At 52.5% G+C, this 19,316-nt stretch overlaps 6 protein-coding genes across 6 annotated transcripts; 3 read left to right on the top strand and 3 right to left on the bottom strand.

Annotated features, from left to right (window-relative positions):
* Nucleotides 1-99: 99 nt before the first annotated feature.
* Nucleotides 100-2,069, top strand: SAPIO_CDS2954 (3-isopropylmalate dehydratase; the record flags this gene model as incomplete). The annotated part of the gene is made up of 5 exons (XM_016785850.1): nt 100-111; nt 410-1,253; nt 1,331-1,409; nt 1,463-1,626; nt 1,720-2,069. The coding sequence occupies 5 exons, from the start codon at nt 100-102 to the stop codon at nt 2,067-2,069; spliced, it is 1,449 nt and encodes a 482-aa protein (XP_016644632.1).
* Nucleotides 2,070-4,637: 2,568 nt separating this feature from the next.
* Nucleotides 4,638-6,631, top strand: SAPIO_CDS2953 (uncharacterized protein; the record flags this gene model as incomplete). Its single annotated transcript, XM_016785849.1, has 5 exons — nt 4,638-4,952; nt 5,021-5,305; nt 5,400-5,501; nt 5,655-5,838; nt 5,895-6,631. The coding sequence occupies 5 exons, from the start codon at nt 4,638-4,640 to the stop codon at nt 6,629-6,631; spliced, it is 1,623 nt and encodes a 540-aa protein (XP_016644631.1).
* Nucleotides 6,632-6,895: 264 nt separating this feature from the next.
* Nucleotides 6,896-10,663, bottom strand: SAPIO_CDS2952 (uncharacterized protein; the record flags this gene model as incomplete). Its single annotated transcript, XM_016785848.1, has 6 exons — nt 6,896-7,418; nt 7,482-7,637; nt 7,700-7,747; nt 7,803-9,981; nt 10,040-10,176; nt 10,230-10,663. 6 exons carry the CDS (start codon nt 10,661-10,663, stop codon nt 6,896-6,898), a joined length of 3,477 nt encoding a protein of 1,158 aa, XP_016644630.1.
* Nucleotides 10,664-12,260: 1,597 nt separating this feature from the next.
* Nucleotides 12,261-13,473, bottom strand: SAPIO_CDS2951 (Uncharacterized protein; the record flags this gene model as incomplete). The annotated part of the gene is made up of 2 exons (XM_016785847.1): nt 12,261-12,664; nt 12,735-13,473. 2 exons carry the CDS (start codon nt 13,471-13,473, stop codon nt 12,261-12,263), a joined length of 1,143 nt encoding a protein of 380 aa, XP_016644629.1.
* A 3,323-nt stretch (nt 13,474-16,796) lies between these two features.
* Nucleotides 16,797-18,140, top strand: SAPIO_CDS2950 (Protein FYV10; the record flags this gene model as incomplete). Its single annotated transcript, XM_016785846.1, has 2 exons — nt 16,797-17,387; nt 17,484-18,140. The coding sequence occupies 2 exons, from the start codon at nt 16,797-16,799 to the stop codon at nt 18,138-18,140; spliced, it is 1,248 nt and encodes a 415-aa protein (XP_016644628.1).
* A 376-nt stretch (nt 18,141-18,516) lies between these two features.
* On the bottom strand, nt 18,517-19,043 carry SAPIO_CDS2949 (uncharacterized protein; the record flags this gene model as incomplete). The annotated part of the gene is made up of 3 exons (XM_016785845.1): nt 18,517-18,691; nt 18,826-18,930; nt 19,030-19,043. The coding sequence occupies 3 exons, from the start codon at nt 19,041-19,043 to the stop codon at nt 18,517-18,519; spliced, it is 294 nt and encodes a 97-aa protein (XP_016644627.1).
* Nucleotides 19,044-19,316: the final 273 nt, after the last annotated feature.

The raw sequence follows: 19,316 nt of genomic DNA, 5'->3' as shown, positions 1-19,316 counted from the left end.
TAGAAATCTTCACTCGGTTGGACGTGGACTCGGATTTCCCCTTTTTGAAGTCGTCTATTTGGCATGGTCTAGGCCAATACCTGGCTACAAGTATTCATCATGGCACGACTCGTGCGTTGCCCTCTCCCATCGTGACTGCATCACTGGCCGTCCGGCGAAGCAAACTACCTTGATGCATCATCGACCCCCTCTTTCGTCCACGTACCCACCAAAACCTCGACGCAATCTCGCCGACCTGAAAATGGCCTTTGTAGAGAGCAATTGCTCTGAAGTCTCTTGACCTTGCGTCTCTGCGGTCTCGAACATCCGTCGCCCGCTTGCGAACCCCGTCGATAGCTGCGTCCCAGCTGCGTTTATATACCACCGCCATTCCCCGAAGACAGCAAGCTTTCCACTCACAACTCGAGAGCGCTCCCAATGCCGGCAACCTCCAATCTTCCCAGAAGGCCGCGGCGCCCACCACCCCGCAGACCGCTACCGAAAAGATATTCCAGCGATAGGTGGACTGTTCCCCGTTGACGAGAAGCTTATTGCCTGGTATCGCGCCAAAGCCACCACTGCAGCACTAACCGACAGCCCCGCCAAGGAGCGCATGAACCATGAGCAAGTAAACAGGATTGCGGAGAACCGGCTCGTTGCCGACCCAGGTGCTACGTATGCCAAAGAGTCCTATCTGAACCTACCCACGCCCCCGCCATGGGTTGCGGGACCCAATTCGGTCAAGGTCGCCAACCCTCTCAAGAACCTTGAGCCTCAGAATATTAAGATCGACAAGGCTTATTTGGTGTCCTGCCCTAATTCGAGGGCGAGCGATATCGCTGCTGCGGCACGAGTTTTCCGCGAGGCTGCCACGGACGGCCAGCCAGCCAAGGTTGCTAGTGGTGTTCGCTTCTACCTTGGCGCGGCCTCCCTTTCCGAGCAGAAGATCGCCGAGGAGGCTGGCGATTGGAAGGTCCTACTCGACGCCGGCGCCATAGAGCTCCCGGCTGCGTGTGGGCCGTGTATTGGCCCAGGTACAGGCCTGCTTGAGAAGGGCGAAACGGGTATCTCGGCAAGCAACCGAAACTATAAGGGCCGCATGGGGGATCCGTTGGCGAAGGCGTATCTTGCCAGTCCTGAAGTTGTTGCTGCCAGTGCTCTTGCGGGCAAAATTGCCGGCCCTGGTTGGTATCAGAAGCCAGAGGGCGTTGAAAAGGTGATTATCGGAGAGGGAAGCGGTGATTTCGCTGCCGACAAGGCTCTCTCTCTTGAGGGTGCTTTAGATAGATCCTTAACGAGATGAATGGCATGATTGCTGCCGCTGAGAATAGTCAGGAGACGCCTACCACAGCTACCGCTGCCGAAGACGAAGCCTTGACTAATGTTCTACCGGGCTTCCCTGAGAAAATCGAGGGCGAAATTATTTTCTTGTAAGTCCTTCTCAACCCGTTGCTTCCTTTACCTATATACTAACCCAGGGCAGAGATTCGGATAATATTAATACCGATGGCATATATCCTGGAAAATACACTTATCAGGATAACCTCCCCAAGGGAAAGATGGCCGAAGTGTGCATGGAGAACTATGACCCCGAGTTTACTAAACTCACCAAGCCAGGTGATGTGTTCGTGACTGGTTTCAACTTTGGTGTGGTAAGTGATTTTGTTTATTTTTATACACATCATTATCCCGATCAAGACCCAAGAGAATGATGGCTAACACCCCTTCCCTCCTTCGTAGGAAGTTCCCGTGAGCAAGCCGCCACGGCCATTCTAGCTAGAGACATTCCTCTCGTCATCGCAAGAAGTCTCGGAAACATCTTTAGCCGCAACAGCATCAACAACGCACTGGTCTCTCTGGAAATCCCCCGCGTGGTCGAGCGACTACGCGAGGCGTTCAAGGACGACGCCGAGAAGCCCCTGACGCGCCGCACGGGCTGGAAACTTCTGTGGGATGTCCGCCGCTCCAAGGCCGTGATTACGGAGAAGGATGGCACGGTGTGGGAGCAAAAGGTTAGCGAGCTGCCGCCCAGTGTGCAGGAGATTATTGCTGCTGGAGGTCTGGAGAATTGGGTCAAGTCTAAGATTTAGGGTTGAGGAAGAAGATTTGTTTGTAATTGCTATGTGTCTCTTAGAAGATTTCTTGTTTTGTCTAAGAAAAGTCATGTTTTGGACGTTTCCACTGGAAGACCGCTGGTCCTAAAATGGGCAATCTCCGCTACCACTGCTTCGTTCTGACTGCAACGCAACAGACCGAGTGGTCAAAGAAAAAGCGACAGGCCCCACATGGCGGCAGCTGTCTATTACGCAGTCCGTTTCTGAACCGTATATGATTGGGATTAAGTTGGGAGGAAGATCCGACAAGTAACGGTGCCCCAGACAGAGGCGACCAACATCAGCTCCGTTTTATGTGAATTTCCCGCATCCCAACCTTGACACACAAAATTAAGCTTCCGGTCAACTCTTTCTGGCCTCAGATGCATCCTATTTTCTGGAAGTTCCATACCTTTCTGGACCCAGAAGCTTCTATATTCGGCATCCTTTTCACCGGAGAGCCAGCCTCATAGTGAAAACACGCGATTCCGTCCATTCTCGCCTCCCGGGTTGGCAGATTCCTCCACGAGTTGGCCGGTGAGACTAGTGGATCCCTGGCGTTGTACGAAGTACCTTAGTACTAGTTATGTCCCTTTTTTTTCATTTTTCTTTTCTTTCTTTTTCCTTTTCCTTTTTTTCTTTTCATTTCCCCGCCTTTTTTTCTTGGGGTTTTGGGGTTACTTAGTCCTAATCAGGAATAGTTGAAATAAGTCTGGCTGTTGAGGCCCGATGGGGCAGTTATTGAGCACCGAGGTTTTTCAACTGGAACATAACCGGTCATAGGCGGCAAGCCGGCCGTGGTGGCTAGTTTAGCGGGAGCGGCTGCCAGGGCTGCCGCCCACTTGAGGTCGACGAAGTATCTCAGGACTCCCCACGATGATCAATGACTTCTCCAAATAATTAGCTTCGAACCAGTGTGGGGGATGGCCGCTTGGGCTCTTGTTGAGGGGATGCACCTTCCCTTTTGCATTTGCGCGTAATGTACCGAGGTAAGCGCGAATCTCTGATGGGTCTAGCCTCTTTCTTTCACTGAGATGCTGAGCTCTCGCAATTACTTTCAATTCGATCACCACTCAGCTAGAACAAGAACGATTAAGCTTGGGCGGGAAAGCATCATCAATGGTGCAATTGCACGGCCTGTCAGCTCTGCTTTGGATCTCCCCCCAGTTCCAAGCAATTCGACCAATTTCTACGCCAGAGCCAGAGTCTCTCTCGACGAGCTGTCATCTTCTCTCTTAAGGTCGGGGAACCTTGCATGCTCACTGCTTTACGGGGGCGCAACAAGAGCGAGCAATTGTGGACAGGTTTCGGGATGGCGACAATTTCCTGATTTGATGTTAATTCCTTGGCTGATGAACTAGCAGCAGGCAACCGTCACGGACCCGCCGATCGAGCCCTGAAATGCGATGGGGTCAACCAGGTTGCCAGCTCACTTCGGCAAAGATGGGCTGCATTACCGGGGCTATGTGTACTGAGGTACCCCAGTATATTCTTGGCCGCCAGTTCTCAACACCGGACAGCTGCCAGCCACTGAGCCAGCAATCATAAAAGCACCGAAATACCCACTTGCCCTCTGGGTTCTGAACTCCCATCAAATGGCAGCTTTCGTCTTCGGACATAGCGCTCCAATCACAATAGAAAATGTCTTGTGTCCGCCGTATGCTATTCAATCAATGACGCTCCGAGCGGCGAGGCGTAGTACTGCCCCGAGCAGACTCACCGATCTTTATTTCATTTCAGCCTGGCTTACGGGCCCCCCCAGGCTTCAACACGTTTGCTCACCCATCCATCCCTCTGCTGACGGCGGTCGTTCTCCTAACGGGACATCCGAGCCGGCGCCACTCTTGAAAGGGAGAAAAAAGCGAGGCAAACGGCTCGGATCTTGGTCCAATCATGACTCCCTGACTTCACCCCAGGTGCGGTCGGGTCCGCAGCAGCCAGCCCTGCAGCGCCACACCGGTACCAGTTGGGAGGTTGACGACCCTAATGGTCTGTATCGCTGACATGTATGTCACTTGCTGACGGCGGCTTTAATATTGAGGATGTGTGTGACGAAAGCTTGCTGGATTTTCGTTCACGACCAAAAGATAAGTCCACATGCGGAAATCCTTTCCATTCAGGGGATGTCAGACCTGGCATCTCTTGCAGGCTAAGCCGACGTTATGGGTTAGTGTCCTGTAGGAAGCAAGTCGCATTCAGCCCATCGTGCTGTTTGAGGGGTTCTTACTGGTTCTGGGACCCCCGCCTGGCTATCGACATTTCGTACTCGTCAGTTTTGTTTGTGGGCTTGCGTTACTTCTTTCTCTCCAGAAACATTGAGTTGAGGCTTTGAACCCAAGCCAACATTGAAGGTGTAATAAGCCCGAATCCCACTTCGATCATCCCAAGTTAAAATTCAATATTATAAGAACAGCAAGGCTCTCATTTCTATTCCATGTTCCCTTTGCCATTTAGTTTCTTTTCTTGAGCGTGAGTATGCTTCGTGTTTCTTCAATTAATCTACCTAGATCCTCTTTCTTTGTTTCAATCTGATTTCGAATAATATCAAGTGCCCGCATTTCCAACATGGCCGAATCTCAAAATAGCACGCCCCAGGTCGGGTCGTCCTCCAGCTCTTCCTCCGCGAAGAAGCACCCATACAAGAAACGTCTCATCATGTGCTGCGACGGCACTTGGATGAATTCCGACAAGGGCTCCGAGGATCGTTTCGGCCACACGACTCTCCAAGTGCCTTCCAACGTCACGCGCATCTCGCGGTCGTTTAAGCGGCTTTGCGACGATGGTTGCATGCAGATTATCAACTACGAGTCTGGCGTCGGGACGGGAAGCAACACACTTGACAGCATTACGGGAGGCGCTTTCGGGACGGGCTTGTCCGAGGTGAGTAAACTAACCCTCCGACGCAGTTGAGAGAACAGAATTGCTGATAAGAGGGTGGGGGTTATTAGAGGGTGCGAGAGGCGTACCAGTTCATCTGTGCCAACTACTGCGACGGCGACGAGATCATCCTCATTGGCTTCTCTCGTGGGGCGTATACCGTCCGATCCGTAGCGGGCATGATTGGCGACATTGGTCTACTCACGAGGGATGGCACGGAGTTGTTCTATCCTATTTTTAAGGATATGGAGAACTGGATGGACAAGGACTACGACGATCCTTTCCCTACCCTGCCTTTTTCTGAGAAGCCCAAAGGTGCAAATGCTTCTAAGGAGTACAAGGCGAGACTTGAGCGGGTATGAGCAACAGCTTTTTTTTTTTTTTTTTTTTTTTTTTTTTTTTTCAAGTCTTTGAAAAACATTCGGGCATCACTAAGAAACTGTTGTGTAGTTGGGCCTTACGCGAGTCCGACAAGATGGCGGAACCGGCGACCTGATCAAGGTCAAGGCCGTTGGTGTATGGGATACCGTCGGTAGTCTTGGCATTCCCGAGGTCTCCTGGCTTAGCAAGATGGGCGTGACGATAAACAACTCAGAATAAGTCTTCGCCTTTCCCTCCTTTGGCTTCGCCTTCTACCCTCCCTTCCTTTCAAGAAGCTAACTTCTGGCCACGTTCCAATTCTACGACACGAACCTATCGGCCCAGATCGAGCACGCTTTCCAGGCCCTTGCTCTCGACGAGACTCGCCCGCCTTTCAGCCCTGCCGTTTGGGAACGTCTCCCTAACAACAAACTCACCACTGACCTCCGTCAGGTGTGGTTTCCCGGGAACCACGGAAATGTGGGCGGCGGTTGGCCTGATCAAGGCATTGCTAACATCAGTCTCGCATGTACGTACCGTCTCCTTCCGCCCTATTACCCAGCCATAATCTAACCTTTCTCCCAGGGATGATGGACCAACTCGCCTCCGTTGGCGTCGAATTCGACGAAAAGTCCCTCGAGAAAATCTTCACTCGCCAAGTCCAGCACTACGACTCCCTCGCCAAACCCTCCCCCTCCTCCACGCCATCCTCCTCCTTTTCCAGAAAGAAAGAGCAAATCCTCTGGGCCGTTGAGCAAATCCACAGCCCGAACCACCCCCGTCGTCCCTGGGGCCTAGGCGAGATCAAGCGCGCCTCGAACCCCCTGTACGCTCTCGCGGGCAAAAAGGCCCGCACGCCTGGTCTGTACCACGAGGTGGATGCCAAGACGAACCAGCCCAAGAAGGAGTTCCTGCTCGACACGAACGAGAGGATTCATCCGTCCGTGAGGGTGAGACTAGCGTGTAAGGGGTTGGGGTTGGATGACCTGGGAGTTTGGGAGGCGGAGTCGTTGAAGAAGTGGAAGCTTGTGAGGGTTAATGCGGGTGCTGCTAACAACGGAGGCACCAACGGCATTGACGCCAATGGGAATGCGGTGTCCGAAACGACGGAGTGGTGGGGCCCGACCAAGGTGGAACAGGAGGATATTAAAGATGCCGGGCTTTGGGCTTGGGATTATGTTGGGCCGTCGGGGGATGCGCCGCCTGTGAGGAGGCTGATGGAGGAGAGGTTGGGGCCGTATGAGAGGTACTTCTTGAAGCTTTCCGGTGGGACGCCGAATTCGTATCAGTGGGCGGGGGAGTCGTTTAGTGAGAAGAAGTAAGAGGCTCGCTGGCTGCAAAAGTGGGTTCGGGTTTCCAAGGGAAGACTGTAATAGTTATTTTTCTGGGAATTTGTCTGAGATGATGGGAGTTTTGGGTAAACAAGAGAAGGGCCATGGAAATTGCTTTGTTTGATAAAAATAAGATAATTGAAGAAAGAATACCTATTTCACCACTTCTCCCTGATCCCGAATCAAGCAAACTTTTGCCCCTATTATATCTTCGTCCTTCTCCCTCCGTTCTTGCATTCTCCTACTCGAATGCCCTTACAGCATCAACACTGCCATTCCGGTCAAAGAAACAACAATAACAACAACGACACTAGTTCGCACCATCCTAGCCCCGTTCTCATCCCCACCCGGCGTGCCAGTACTCGTTCCACCAGTCTCCGTAGCGTTACCTCCCGCCCCATGCCCGTTGTGAGGCAAAGAAGAAGAAGAAGAAAAAGCACCGCTTCCAAGAGGAGTAACCGATGACGAGCTCTCTTCAGAAGATGGCCAAGGGTCGTCCGGATATCCCGGGAAAGCAGTAACACTAACCCTTGTAAGAAGCGTACTGGACGTCGTCGAATGGGTCTTTATGATTTCCACGGTGGATGTTGGCAGGGCGGAGAGGGTGTCCGGGGTTTGCCCTGGGGGCGTTCCGCCGTGGCTTATAAGCGTGGGAGGGAACGGGGAGGCTTGGAAAGTGGTTGTCGTTTGGGTGAGGGTGAGGGTATCTTTGGGTTCCGCTGGGGGGAAGCTGACTACGATGACGGTGGTCAAGGTTATGGGATTGAGAGGGTTCGAGCTGAAATATGACGTTAGCCTCAGTGAAGATGATAGAAAAGGGGGGGAGGGACTCATGGCTTACAATGACGCTGGTATTAGTGAGGTTGTAGTACTATAGGTGCTCAGCGAGGCGGTACCAGGTTGTGCTTGTGCCGAGTTGATCGTTGTGCCAGGAGTGGTCGATAGGAAGACATCTTTGGAACTCTCTGTTGCGATCGACGCAGTCGCAGCAGATCCGCTGATGTGTGAACGTTAGAAACGAGGGTCCATAAGTCGGGATATGGTGAGAGATCAACTCACCTCGACAGAGAATTAAGCCCTTGCGATCCATCACAAGGATCTGCCACACTACCAGACAGGTTAATGTTGAAGTCGTAGACAATGCAGAAAGCTGTATACCTACATGCTGAGAGTTGGAACCGCAGACTCCTTATCAGACACTCGGAAGTTTACAACAGAACCGCTAGATGCAGTATCCGTGGAGAAGGCAGCCTCTCCCGTAGAGGTAGTTGAAGCATCCAAGATGCTGGAGTTAGTAAAGCTGAAGCTCGCCAAACTTTCTGATGCAGAAGTGCTCGTATTGAACGCGCTGGAGACCGATACGTTTTGACCAGATGGGAAAACGGAAATGATATTGACTGTAGTTGTGACTGGGCCCATGGTTGGAGCCAGGGGGAGACTCGTAACGATAATGATAGTTTCGGTAGGATTCAGACTTGCGGTTGCATTAAGCGCAGAAGCCGAAGTAGTTGTGATGCTAGAAAAAGTATCGATAGATGCACTTTGTGCTTCAGACGTCGCATTCAAGGCAGCCGTGGACAATGCCTCTGTCGCCGCAGTACTAGAATTAGGCCAAAGGAGAGTCACCGTTTCTAACACCGTTGTCGAAACAAGGGAAATTGATTGGGCTGTGACCGACGCCGCTGGAGGAACACCATCGAAGAAAGAAGGACGGGAAGCAGTGGCCGACGCTGTGACAGTGGCCGGATTTCCCAGCTGCTCGAACTGACGACGATCTGGATTCCCAGGACCCGCATGGCGTTCAAACATACCCTCGCTACCACCGAGATCATACTTCCGCTCCGGATCGTAGTCCGGGGTGATAAGATAAGGAAACATCCTCTGGAACGAATTGCCCTTACTATCCTGTCCCCGAACGACAACGAAAAACTCTCTATCAGGAAGATGTGCGATGGCACCAAAAGTGTGAAGATCCGCGTGGCCCGGGTATTTGGTGGCGTTGAGGCCCGGGAGCATCTCGACCTCCGTCTCCTCACCCGTCTCAAGATCAACGAGATACCACCGGGGCGACTGGAAGTCTCCGTACAGCTCCCCGATGAGTACGACGTTGGTTTCGGCCAAAGGAGATCCCTCGATGGGGAAGAAGCCCTGGTGGCCGGGCCGTCCGGCATTTTCGGCAAAGTAGAAGTCGGCAAGTTGGATTGAGCTGCGGGCTTGGACGTTTATGTGGAAGACGCTCGTGGTTGGGATTCTGGTTGACCAGAGACCTGGTGGGGGATTGTTGATGGTGAAGATTAGCCGGTAGGTCTCGCCGTCTTGCTTGAGAATAACGGGATCAGGGAGGGTCGGTGAGGAAGGGTCACCAGAGAGGGAGAAGGGTGAGCAGTCGTCGCAGTCGACAGAGAGCACAATCTGGTCGGTAAACTCGTCTATGCCAACCTCGAGGTTGAAAATCTCGTCCGATTCCATGCCGGCCTTTTCAAAGATTTTTGTCAACTGGTGTACTGGGTCCCAAGAGGCATCCTGGGCACGGAGAGATTTATGGGAGCTCAGATCCGTGGTTGACAACCCATTCGAAAGATCCGCAACAGATTTATAGAAAGGATCAATAGTACTGGTAGACGAGCAAGCGCTTTTCAGCTGGGCGACGTTGACAGAAACCGGGTGTCTTGAGAGGAAGTTGACAATCCACCCAAAAGCAGCGTCGTTCTCGCGAAGAGGCTGGGAAACGATAAGAGTAACCTCGCCGCCATACCGCAGCTCTTGAATCCGCGCCAGTAATATTTCTGGATCGACGTCGGAGCAGGCCACGCTTGGAGTCGCCGGTAAAAGGCCGTCGATGAAATCCAGATCTGATGGAGTCCGGATGGGTATCCAGCGCGGGAGAGCGGACTCGGGTCCGAAACCAGTGGACAGCAGTCTGACGCCTGTGAAACGTATATCCGACTTTGTGCTATTGATTATGAGAGATTCTAGCGAAGACCGTAAGAGTTGGCGAGCTTGTGACCATTCCTCAGAGCGGCGGAGTGCGGGATCGAGGACTATCAGCGAGTCAAGGCCGATTCCGAAGAGTCTCTGGACTTGTTTAGCAGAGACTGAATTTGGGAGAGCTTGTAAGAGCCGGATGGATGCTGCTACGGCGTTGACAGCTGCCCAAATATGTCGTTTGGTATCTGTTTGCGTGTCGTCATCGGTCACCATGTTCATCTTGAGAGCTCCTTCAGGATCCATCCCCAGAGCTCTTAGAAACTCTTCGAGAACACCTTTGGAATCCATTCCCATAGCTCCTAGAAGCTCTTCGGTAGTACCTTTGGGATCTATCTCTAAAGCGTTTAGAAGCTCTTCGAGACAATGTATTAGCCCAATTCCGTTACCATTGACAATTTTAGGGAATCATACGGTCTATGTCGTGAACGGGGATATACTCTGCGTCCTTCATCTTGTCGCCCCACATCAGGATGTCCTCAGACGTGTAGCCACCGAAGGAGGCTCGACTCCTTTCCCGCATTTCAAGGACCGACGAACAGTTTTCAGCTCTATATTCTCTCCAGTCAGTAAAATAAAGCATCCAGGAAGGGAAGGTACTCACCCATATCCAATCACATCCTGAACAACATGCAGCACCTCACCCAACGCCTCCCTCGCCCTAAATACATCATCCGAAACCAAAGCCTCAACAACCTCCTCCTTCAACCCCTTCAAAACCTCCCTGCCCTCGGCACCATTCCCACCATCGTAATGCCACCCGTCCTCGTCGTGGTCCCTATCCGCAAAGGCGCAGGCCCTAGAAATCTGCGTGCGAGCCTCGAGCATATCCTTCGACAGGCTGGCACCGTAGGCTTCGCGAGATGCCTGCATGGCTTGGGGGAAGAGCAGCTGGGCTGCGAAGTTGAAGGCATTTTCGGTGATTTGCTCGTGGGATATGCCCGGGTGGGAGGCGAGGTTCGCGCGGAATTTGGTGGGGTAGAAGGCCGAGACTGGGTAGGTTAGGGTGAGGAGGAAGAGGAAACAGGAGGAAAGCATTGTAGGTACAGGTGAAAGAGAATCAAAAGAATGGATAATATATCACCAAAAGAGATACAGGTTAATGAACAGAAATTTCGTGGTATTTGTCTTCGAGTAAGGCTATTGTAGAGAAAAGGGACAAATGGGGTTGTTATATAACTCATCTCGTCTGTTTTCTCTCCTCTTCTTCCTCCTCCTTTGTGAGCACGGCTGGATTGGAGACGCGCCATATGACGGGTGTAACTCCTCAGGAATCCTTTCCTGCCTCCCCCACCCCAATCTCGCCGTCGCCTCGTCGATATTCACTAGCACTGGTCGAGATGACAATATGCCAGTCGCCGACCGAAGAAACCAGGACGTAACAGATTCGGGACTCCGACCTTCTCGCTAGATATTCGTCCTGCCGAACCTCCACCTAGACCCAGACAACGGATCATACGAGCCCCTCTTCCTGAGTCGAGCAGTAGTCAATACCTGGACAGCACTTTCGGGCCTAGTTTGGTTGTGCTTCAGCAGATCCCGCCCTATCCTCTCACACGAACTCTAGAAGTCCACAATTTGTTTGATCTGACAGCTCTGCCCGTCGGCAAGGTGCAGGCTGCGTTCCTTGAGGCATCATCGGATGGGTGTGACAGTACACGACGTTCCTGCAGGGCGAACTTTTCGCTTTGGTAGTACGGTCTGAAGACGGTAGGCCCGGGCTAGTACACGTTCAACCATCGGGGAAGAGGCATACGTTACTTCCGATTATATGCTGCAGTGCACTCCTTGAAACAGACTGAGTGTGTTACTCGAGACAAGATGTGGAGTAGCTCAGTTTGTTAGTGTCTGCTCCCGGAGCGGGATGTGGTACTGCAGCTCAAGTCGTCCAACATCGCCAGTCCGACAAAGATCAGTGCCCAAACTAAGTCGAGTTGGGCGCAAAGTGATTATGGCGAGTACCCGTTGCTGCCTTTGACTTCTGCAACACAGCTGTTCAACAATGCCCCCTTCATTATCCGTGCCAAGACGCGTCCCCGCGCCGATCAGGTTCCCTTGCCGGCGAATGAAGAAAATAATGCGATTAGAATGACATTGATTAAGGCACACATCGCTCTCCAACACAAGTTCCACCGCCTATACCTGTGCAACAAAAACTGACAAACCACGATCCGAGAAGAAAAGACGAGAAAAAAAAACAATTGATTCCCTTCCTATCACATGCCTAACCGGTATTCCCACCCCTTTAAAACGCCTACCCTATTACCAGATACAATGAATAGAGTCGCCGATTCGATCCTACCCGATCCTTCAAAAGAAGGGAAGGGGTTGGGACGGTCGAGACCCATGAGAGCAGAATCCGTAACTCCAGATCCGCGGAGAAAAGCTGACCAAAGACAAACGTGGAATACAATCGTCGTAGAAGAAGAAAATGACGAGAAGAAGAACGGAAGAAGAGGGTATTGGCTATAGCATCAGAAGAAAAGAAGGGGCTGGAAAAAAAAAAGGCAACCCGAAACCAATTGGTCAAACCGAGGTTGTCCTGTATAGGACAGAAGGGTGGGTAGGATACCCGAGTCCTTGCTCGCTTAAGGCGCGGAGACTACCACCGAAGGTAAAATCATTCCTACTGAAACTATCCGTCGTTTGCGTTCGGGGTAGTCTCGGCGATGGCAACAGGGACGTGGGTTTGATCGACGTGCTCGACATGATCCATCTGATCGGGCTGGTCAACTTTGGTCGTGGGATCCTCGATGCCGTGGTCCTCGAAGTATCGCTTGTAAATGTCAAGTCGCTCATAAAGGTTGGCACACTCAGCCTTGAGCTTCTCGTTGGAGACACTGAGCTCTCCGATAGCTTGCTCAGTGAGGAGCTTTTCGAGGGTCCACTTCTCAATGTTGGAAGTCTCGTTGGCCTTGAGAGTTTGGATGAACTGCACAGCCTTCTGAAGGATCGCACCCTTGTTCTTCTCACAGCCAGGAACGATCTTCGCCAGCTCATTAATACCCTCATTGATGGTTTCGCGGCGGCGTCGTTCAACTTAAAGAATTGATTGGTTAGTCAATTCACATGCTCTTGCTGGTGAAAGGGGTATTTCTCATCTGCGAACCTTCTTTATGGTTGTCCTTTCGAAGTTTGTGCCATTCTTCAGTGCCTACAGCAGGCTTGCGGTACTGATAGTCGGCCCTCTGGGCCTGCTGCGGCTGGCCCGGCTGGCCAGGAGGGGGGATCTGGGGATGGTGGACATGCTGGACGGGTTGAGCCGGCTGGGGCGGCTGAGGGCTCTGGTGGGGAAGAACCTGAGCTTGCTGCTGCTGAGGTTGGGTTCCGTTGGGGGCAAGGATGGGAGCCGTGGGAGGAAGAGAAACGGCGGTGGGGGCACCCGCATCATGCTGGCCAACGTGGCCAACATCGGCAAAGACACCAGCATCCTGAGGGTTAGTTCCATCGGCAGCAGCCTGGACGAACTGCTGCTCGGTAGTCGAGGGGACGTGCATGGTGGGATACATGGAGCCGAGAGCAGCGGCAGCGGTACTCGAGGCACTCGAGGCATCGGTTACGACGGGTTGATGAGCAGCAGCCTCTGAATGGTTGGCAGCCTCGTTGGCCTGCTGGAGAGCGCTCAAATCTACACCGACGCCGACACCGACAGCGGACGCTTCATTAGCAGCAGCCTCCAGGAATCCGAGGCTGGTAGAGTCCGCAGAAGGGACCATGTTGGCGGCAGGGGCTGCACCACGCTTAACTCGGCGGTCCTCGGGGCTTTGGTCGCCGCTGCGCTTGCGTTTCTGGCCCGGGGAAGTGAGCTCCGACTTCAAATCAGGAGTCTCCGTGATAATGTCTGTCATGGCTTTGTGTGAATCTTATCGTTGCCGTGATCAGTACTTATGCCCAACGAGAGGCGTAGGCCCTAAGGTGGAAGCCCTTACGTGTCACGATACGCTTAAATAGTAAAGCGAACTAAACTAAACCGTTAGTACACATGATTCCAAGAGTCAAATCAAATCGATCCTTAAGTCTATGTGGTTGGCTCAGAAATTTAAAGCCAAAGATGGGGTGCAAAATCCTCTGAGCAATCAATCCCAATTCTGACTGCATCCTGCGTTTCGCTGGCCACAATGAGCCATACATGACTGAGGTGAATACCGCAGAGCGTATCGCGTCACTTCGCTTGCCTTCATCGCTGCAATCGCTCCCAGCCCGACGTCATAGTTCCTGCTAAAGATGAACGGCGACGCGTAGACTCAGCATATCGCAAGGATGCAGTCCAGAGAATTGATCCATCCCAAACACCTTTTAGCCTCATTTTCCCGCTCTCGTCAATGTCTGGCACGACATCGCGATGAAACAATGTGGCGGGCGATGGATGATGATTGACGATGAGCCAGCTCGCCAGACTCGACCATTGAAAATGCCCCGTCATTTGGACAGGATGCCCCAGGAAAAGTGGAGGCAAGGGAGAGAAGACCCAATGCGTAGGGCGAGAAATGAGATTCAAACACATACCTAGACGATCATGTGCCTTGCCGCCTTTGCTGCTTTGGAACGACGTGAAGGAACAGCGGTCGGGTCCGGATCACGGGTTTTGGCTCCTTTCACGTGGATGCGTGACAGATCTCGTGATATACCTTGGCTATCGAGGTATCGCCAAACACGACGTCGCGACGGTGGGTGGAATGAAGTCGGGGAATCAAATAAAGTGAGAACGAAGTGAATAGGATTTATGTTTAGAAGAAGTTTTCCTGATCGCGAAAATCAGAAAAAAAAATTAGAATGAGGTAAGTCCAATATCCGTTCTCTCCTGCAAGAGTCGCTGGTAAGACGCCTACTGAGAGGAGTGATGGTAACGGTTCTTGATAGGTGGTGGTCACGAGGAAGAGGGAGAGGGTGAACACGTGCAAGGTGGGTGAGGCTGGGGGATAAATAGGAATCCTGGGTAGGTCGCGATTCATATGGCCTGAGGCAGGAATTTTCAGGTGGCCAATCAGATGTTTCAACGCCTGCACTGGGGCTGACAACCAGTCTGAGGAGTTTACAATTGCGAGGGTACCCAGAGAGGTACTTCAGCTGCTCACAGTCCAAGACCAAGGAGTGAATGGAATGATTCACTTCATCCAGAGGAAAGAGCGAAATAAACACTGGTTTTTGTGTTTTGTTTTTTGAGAACTTGGTGGAGCATGGCATTTATTATTCCATGCGCCAAAAGATGCGTAATTCTGTCAATAAATGTCCCGTGACTTTTGTATACTCTCTGTTCTAGGCCAAACATCGAACCAGTTCAGATGCAAGCAACTGCACTCTGCGGGCGGCGGTAAGTACCTTGGCGACCTGCGAAGTAGGAGGGTACAAGCTTATCGCCCAGATAATTCAATGTCCCCCTCTCAAGTCAATCGAACTGACTCAAGGAGACCCCTTTTGATTGATCAAACCATTAATACCCGCCTCTACGTAAACTAATGTCAGCGTCGAGAGCAAACCAGGAAGCATGCAAGGCAAGACGCAAGCATAAGCGCAGCAGAAAGCCAGCCCCCCACCCAGGTTGAAGCACTGACCCAATAGCATAAGCCGCGCCGGGCGCACCAAAACACCTAACGGCACGAACCGTGACCCTCCATTTGCTTTGCCCCTCTTCATAGAGGAATCTCGAGAGAGTCTTTACCTCACCCCGAAGTTGTTAGGCCACCATCTCCGTAATCACCTGATCATTCCTTGTTGGTGCGAAGTGGATGGCACCATCACTTGACTACACCTAGGTGAAACAGAAAGAAAGGATGGGAAATTTCGACGTGGGCTTTCAACGTTGACGGGGAAGAAGAGGGTGCAGAACGCAAGGGTACCTCGAGTACCTCACGGAACGAGTCGGGTGCTTCCCCGCTCCAACTCGACCCTCCAGAAGCTCTCAGCAGTCAGTCCAGCTTTAAGGTGGACGCATCGTCAAGACTTGAGAGGCTCTACACAACTGGAGCGGACCGACACCCGAGTCCTCATAATCCCCAACGACAATGTAGGGCTTTTTTCCCCTCGAGGGATGAATAGTTACCTCGTAGTTTACGCATGGAGCACCAGGCCTATTTTTGTGCGCCATGTTCTCCTAATGTTCTTCAAGCGAGCCTTTCGAGCTCAAGTGGGGCCTCAAGCCGGAAATCTGCAGTTCGCTTCCAGTTTCTTAGCGAAGGGCAGCCTTGCTGCGCCGTTGCGGATTAGGAAGGATGTCGGTGTAGCCCGGTCACTGATTGCTCGGTGATGATTTCCATATTACTCCGTTTCGCGACTTGCAGCACGTAAATGTAATTATGGCGTCCAGCCAGGGACGCATCCGGTATCTATTGCATCACAGGAGACCCCACCGAGACGCGCCATCACATCTCGCCTTGTCAACACTGTTGCTCTTCGAAACCCTGTCGCTGATGCGACTTCACTGTGGATTTGTGTCGCTATCCAGTGGCAGACCGAGCCGAGTCCGCGTCCGCACGAGGTGTTGCTCTTAACCCCACCTCTTCCGCTCCGATTGAGCAGGTCGACACTACAGAGTCCACTAGGCAAATGTGACTGCGCTACTGCCCAGCCGGTTCAACAAAGTAAAAGCTACTGTTGGCTGGTATCAAGCGATGCTTGAGCAAACTCTGAGTGGGGCGCAGAGGAGAGCTTCGTTCACATTCCGTTGTCAAATTGGTAAAGAGCTCTTTGCTCGGCCGTAACAAACAAAACAACCTGGTTGGCCGCGAATCGGTCTCGCGTTCTCCCTCCGCGCAACTGCGCAGTGCGCCGGGCAAGCCGGAGGATGAGGTGATTGGGCTTGTGAGCTGCTGGACCCTGCCTGTAAGATTACTTTGGGAAGGCGGTGGGCTGTATCCAATAATACTTGTAGGCGGGGTAATTCTGCCGGCCTTTCGCGATGTAGATTGTACCTGGACCTTGTCGAAGTTCTGCGTCACTGCTTCTTTACTGTACAAAGTAACATAGCTTCACTGTGCTCCCAGCCTGATCCATCACCGCCCCCCCCAGCCGTCTCCTGCCCATGAAGAGGTACAAGCCGGGCTCCGAAATCGAATAGCCCAGCATCGGAATACTACGCATCCTGACGGACCCTCACTCGGCCTTGCAACTCGTGTAGACGCATATTCGGGCCCCCGCTTTCCTGCTTAGTGGCAGGCCCAAACGCAACGCAACGATGGCGGACCACGAACACATGGCCATCAAGCACAGCGACCACATCCTCCTCGACCAGCCCCTCCTCCGCCTCCCCTACGAACTTCTCCGAAATAACTTCCGCTCAGCCCACTTCGCCGTCGAAAAAGAGAGCACGGGAATCAAGACGTCTCTCAAGGATGCCACGACGGGGTGTTTCAACGGCAAGTCGAGCCAGGACGATCTGGTCCGGAACCTGGACGATATGATCGCCCAGGCCAAGGCCCTGAAGCGGAAGCTAGCCGCCTGCGCCGAGGAGGAGAACAGGTTGCTGAACCAGGAGCGGGCGAGGATCACGCATGTTGAGGACCTTTATTCAATTAATTCGTTCGACGATGTCAAGTATGAGAGCTGGAGCCGGACGAGGCTGGATAGGCTGATGGTGGATTTTATGCTGAGGAGTGGGTGTGGAAATAGTGCTGCTGCTTTGGCGGAGGAGAGGGGAATACAGGAGCTTGCGGACGTCGAGACGTTGGTTTCTATGAACAGGATACGTGAGAGCTTGAAGAAAGGTAGTGTGCAGGAAGCTCTGGTGTGGTGCTCGCAGAACAAGAAGGAGCTGCGAAAGATGGATGTGGGTGTTTCCCCTCTTTTCCCGTGTTTATTATCCGTATTCATGCTCTAAGAACCTCCTCGGGTGTTACGTTGCAACCGCTGACGAAGACCACAGGGCCGACTCGAGTTCGATCTACGTTTCCAGCAGTTCGTCGAAATGATCCGGTCAGGAAGCGACCCGCGGGCCTGTCTCGCACACATCAAGAAATACCTAATCCCCCACAACGCCCTCTTCCCCAACGAAGTCAGAGCTGCCTGCGGCATGCTCGCCTTCCCCTACGACCCGAACAGTAACAGCACCCACGGCTACGATGCTTACTTTCAACCCTCCCGGTGGGACATGCTCGCCAACCTCTTTACCGAAACCCACAACACCCTCCTCAGCTTACCCTCCGTCCCCTTGCTCAACGTGGCGCTATCGTCGGGTCTCTCGGCCCTGAAGACCCCGGCCTGCCATGCGGCTGCGCGGGAAGCTGCCCCAGGATCGAAGGAGATCAGCCATGGCGCGACCGTCTCGCCGTCTGGGCAGCAGACCGTCTGCCCGATCTGCTCGCCTGAACTTAAGGACTTGGCGATGAATGTACCGTACGCGCACCATACGAAGAGTATTGTCGAGCATGACCTGGTGGTCTTGCCGAATGGCAGGGTCTACGGGAGGGAGAAGTTGGAGCAGCATGCGAAGAAGTTTGGCATGCCTGCTGACCAGGTGAAGGACTTGCAGACGGGAGAGGTTTACGAGGTTGATAAGCTGAAGAAGGTGTATATTACCTAAGTGGCTGTTTAAGAACTGCTTATTACATGGTGGGTTGTATTTTTGGGGGGTTCAGACAGAGTCGGACCGGCGCTTAGATGAACATCCTTTCAAGCACCCTTTTGTACATGGCGTTTGGAAGTAATGAGTTAGTATGAATCAATATTTAGCTCCGTACTCTTACCTTTGTCTCATATCAGTGAAGTACAAGCCGCAAGGAACGAAGCATATGGTTTGAGTCCCAAACATCACCCAGAGTACCGTCCGCGTGTAGGACAAAGGAAGAAGATATCTTTTCGGCCTCTATAATCTCAGCAGTCCAAATTCATTATGTACAAGTATCTCTCCCCCCCGTATCACACACACGTCCTGTCCTCTCTCTTATATTTCCCTCGCTTTAATGCTTCTCCGTGCCATGGCCTTCGCTATGTCCGTGGTGGTGCTCATCGTTGAGGAAAAAGTGCTCGTACAGGCAGTAAATCGTAAACGCCACAGTCGCGGTTCCGAGGCCGGGAAGGGTGCCCTTGAATCGGTTCCACCTCGTGAAAGGGCCTCGGTATCGCCACGCCTCGCTAAAAAAACAATCACACACTCATGTTAGTCTTCTGAAGAGATCCAAACTCGCACAAAAACCTCGTCCGGGGTGACGAGAGATTGAAGCACCAAACCAAGGTGCGGATAATGGTTTAGGAAGGGGGAAACTAACGTTCTCTCCCAGGGATCGTATTTGGGGGTGCCAGCAGCTGCTCGAAGTTTGCTGATGTCGAAGCCGGTAATGTTGGGCTTTGCGCCCTTTGCTGAGCGTAGTATTCTAACGCGGGGGATCGAATGGTTAGCAATAGGGAGGCTCGGGAATGGGCGAATTGGGCGGCAACGAGAAGAGAACGGATCAATTGATCTAGTCGCTTACCTTGTGGCGAGCATGGTTGATTCCTGGAGAGCGACTGGGCAGGTGGTCCTCGACACGCAGTGAAGTGCTATGGAGAGGCAGAGCGAAGACCGACGATAATTTGAGGTCGAGTCTGTACAGTCAGCAAGTCATGTCAGGAAGTTGCATTTGTCGAGGCTGTGATTGGTAACTTCCTTGTCTCCGTTTAGTTCGAAACATCTCACGTGACTCACTTACAGCGAAGCACCAAGCATTGAGTATCAAGGTTCTAATTGAGGTTACATGCTTCCTTTCATTTACCAAATACT

This window comes from Scedosporium apiospermum, assembly GCF_000732125.1.
Source record: "Scedosporium apiospermum strain IHEM 14462 chromosome Unknown SEQ_SAPIO_0087, whole genome shotgun sequence".
Classification (NCBI taxonomy): Eukaryota; Fungi; Ascomycota; class Sordariomycetes; order Microascales; family Microascaceae; genus Scedosporium; species Scedosporium apiospermum.
Note: the sequence above shows the minus strand (reverse complement) of the source record. Positions and strands in the feature narration are given on the sequence as shown.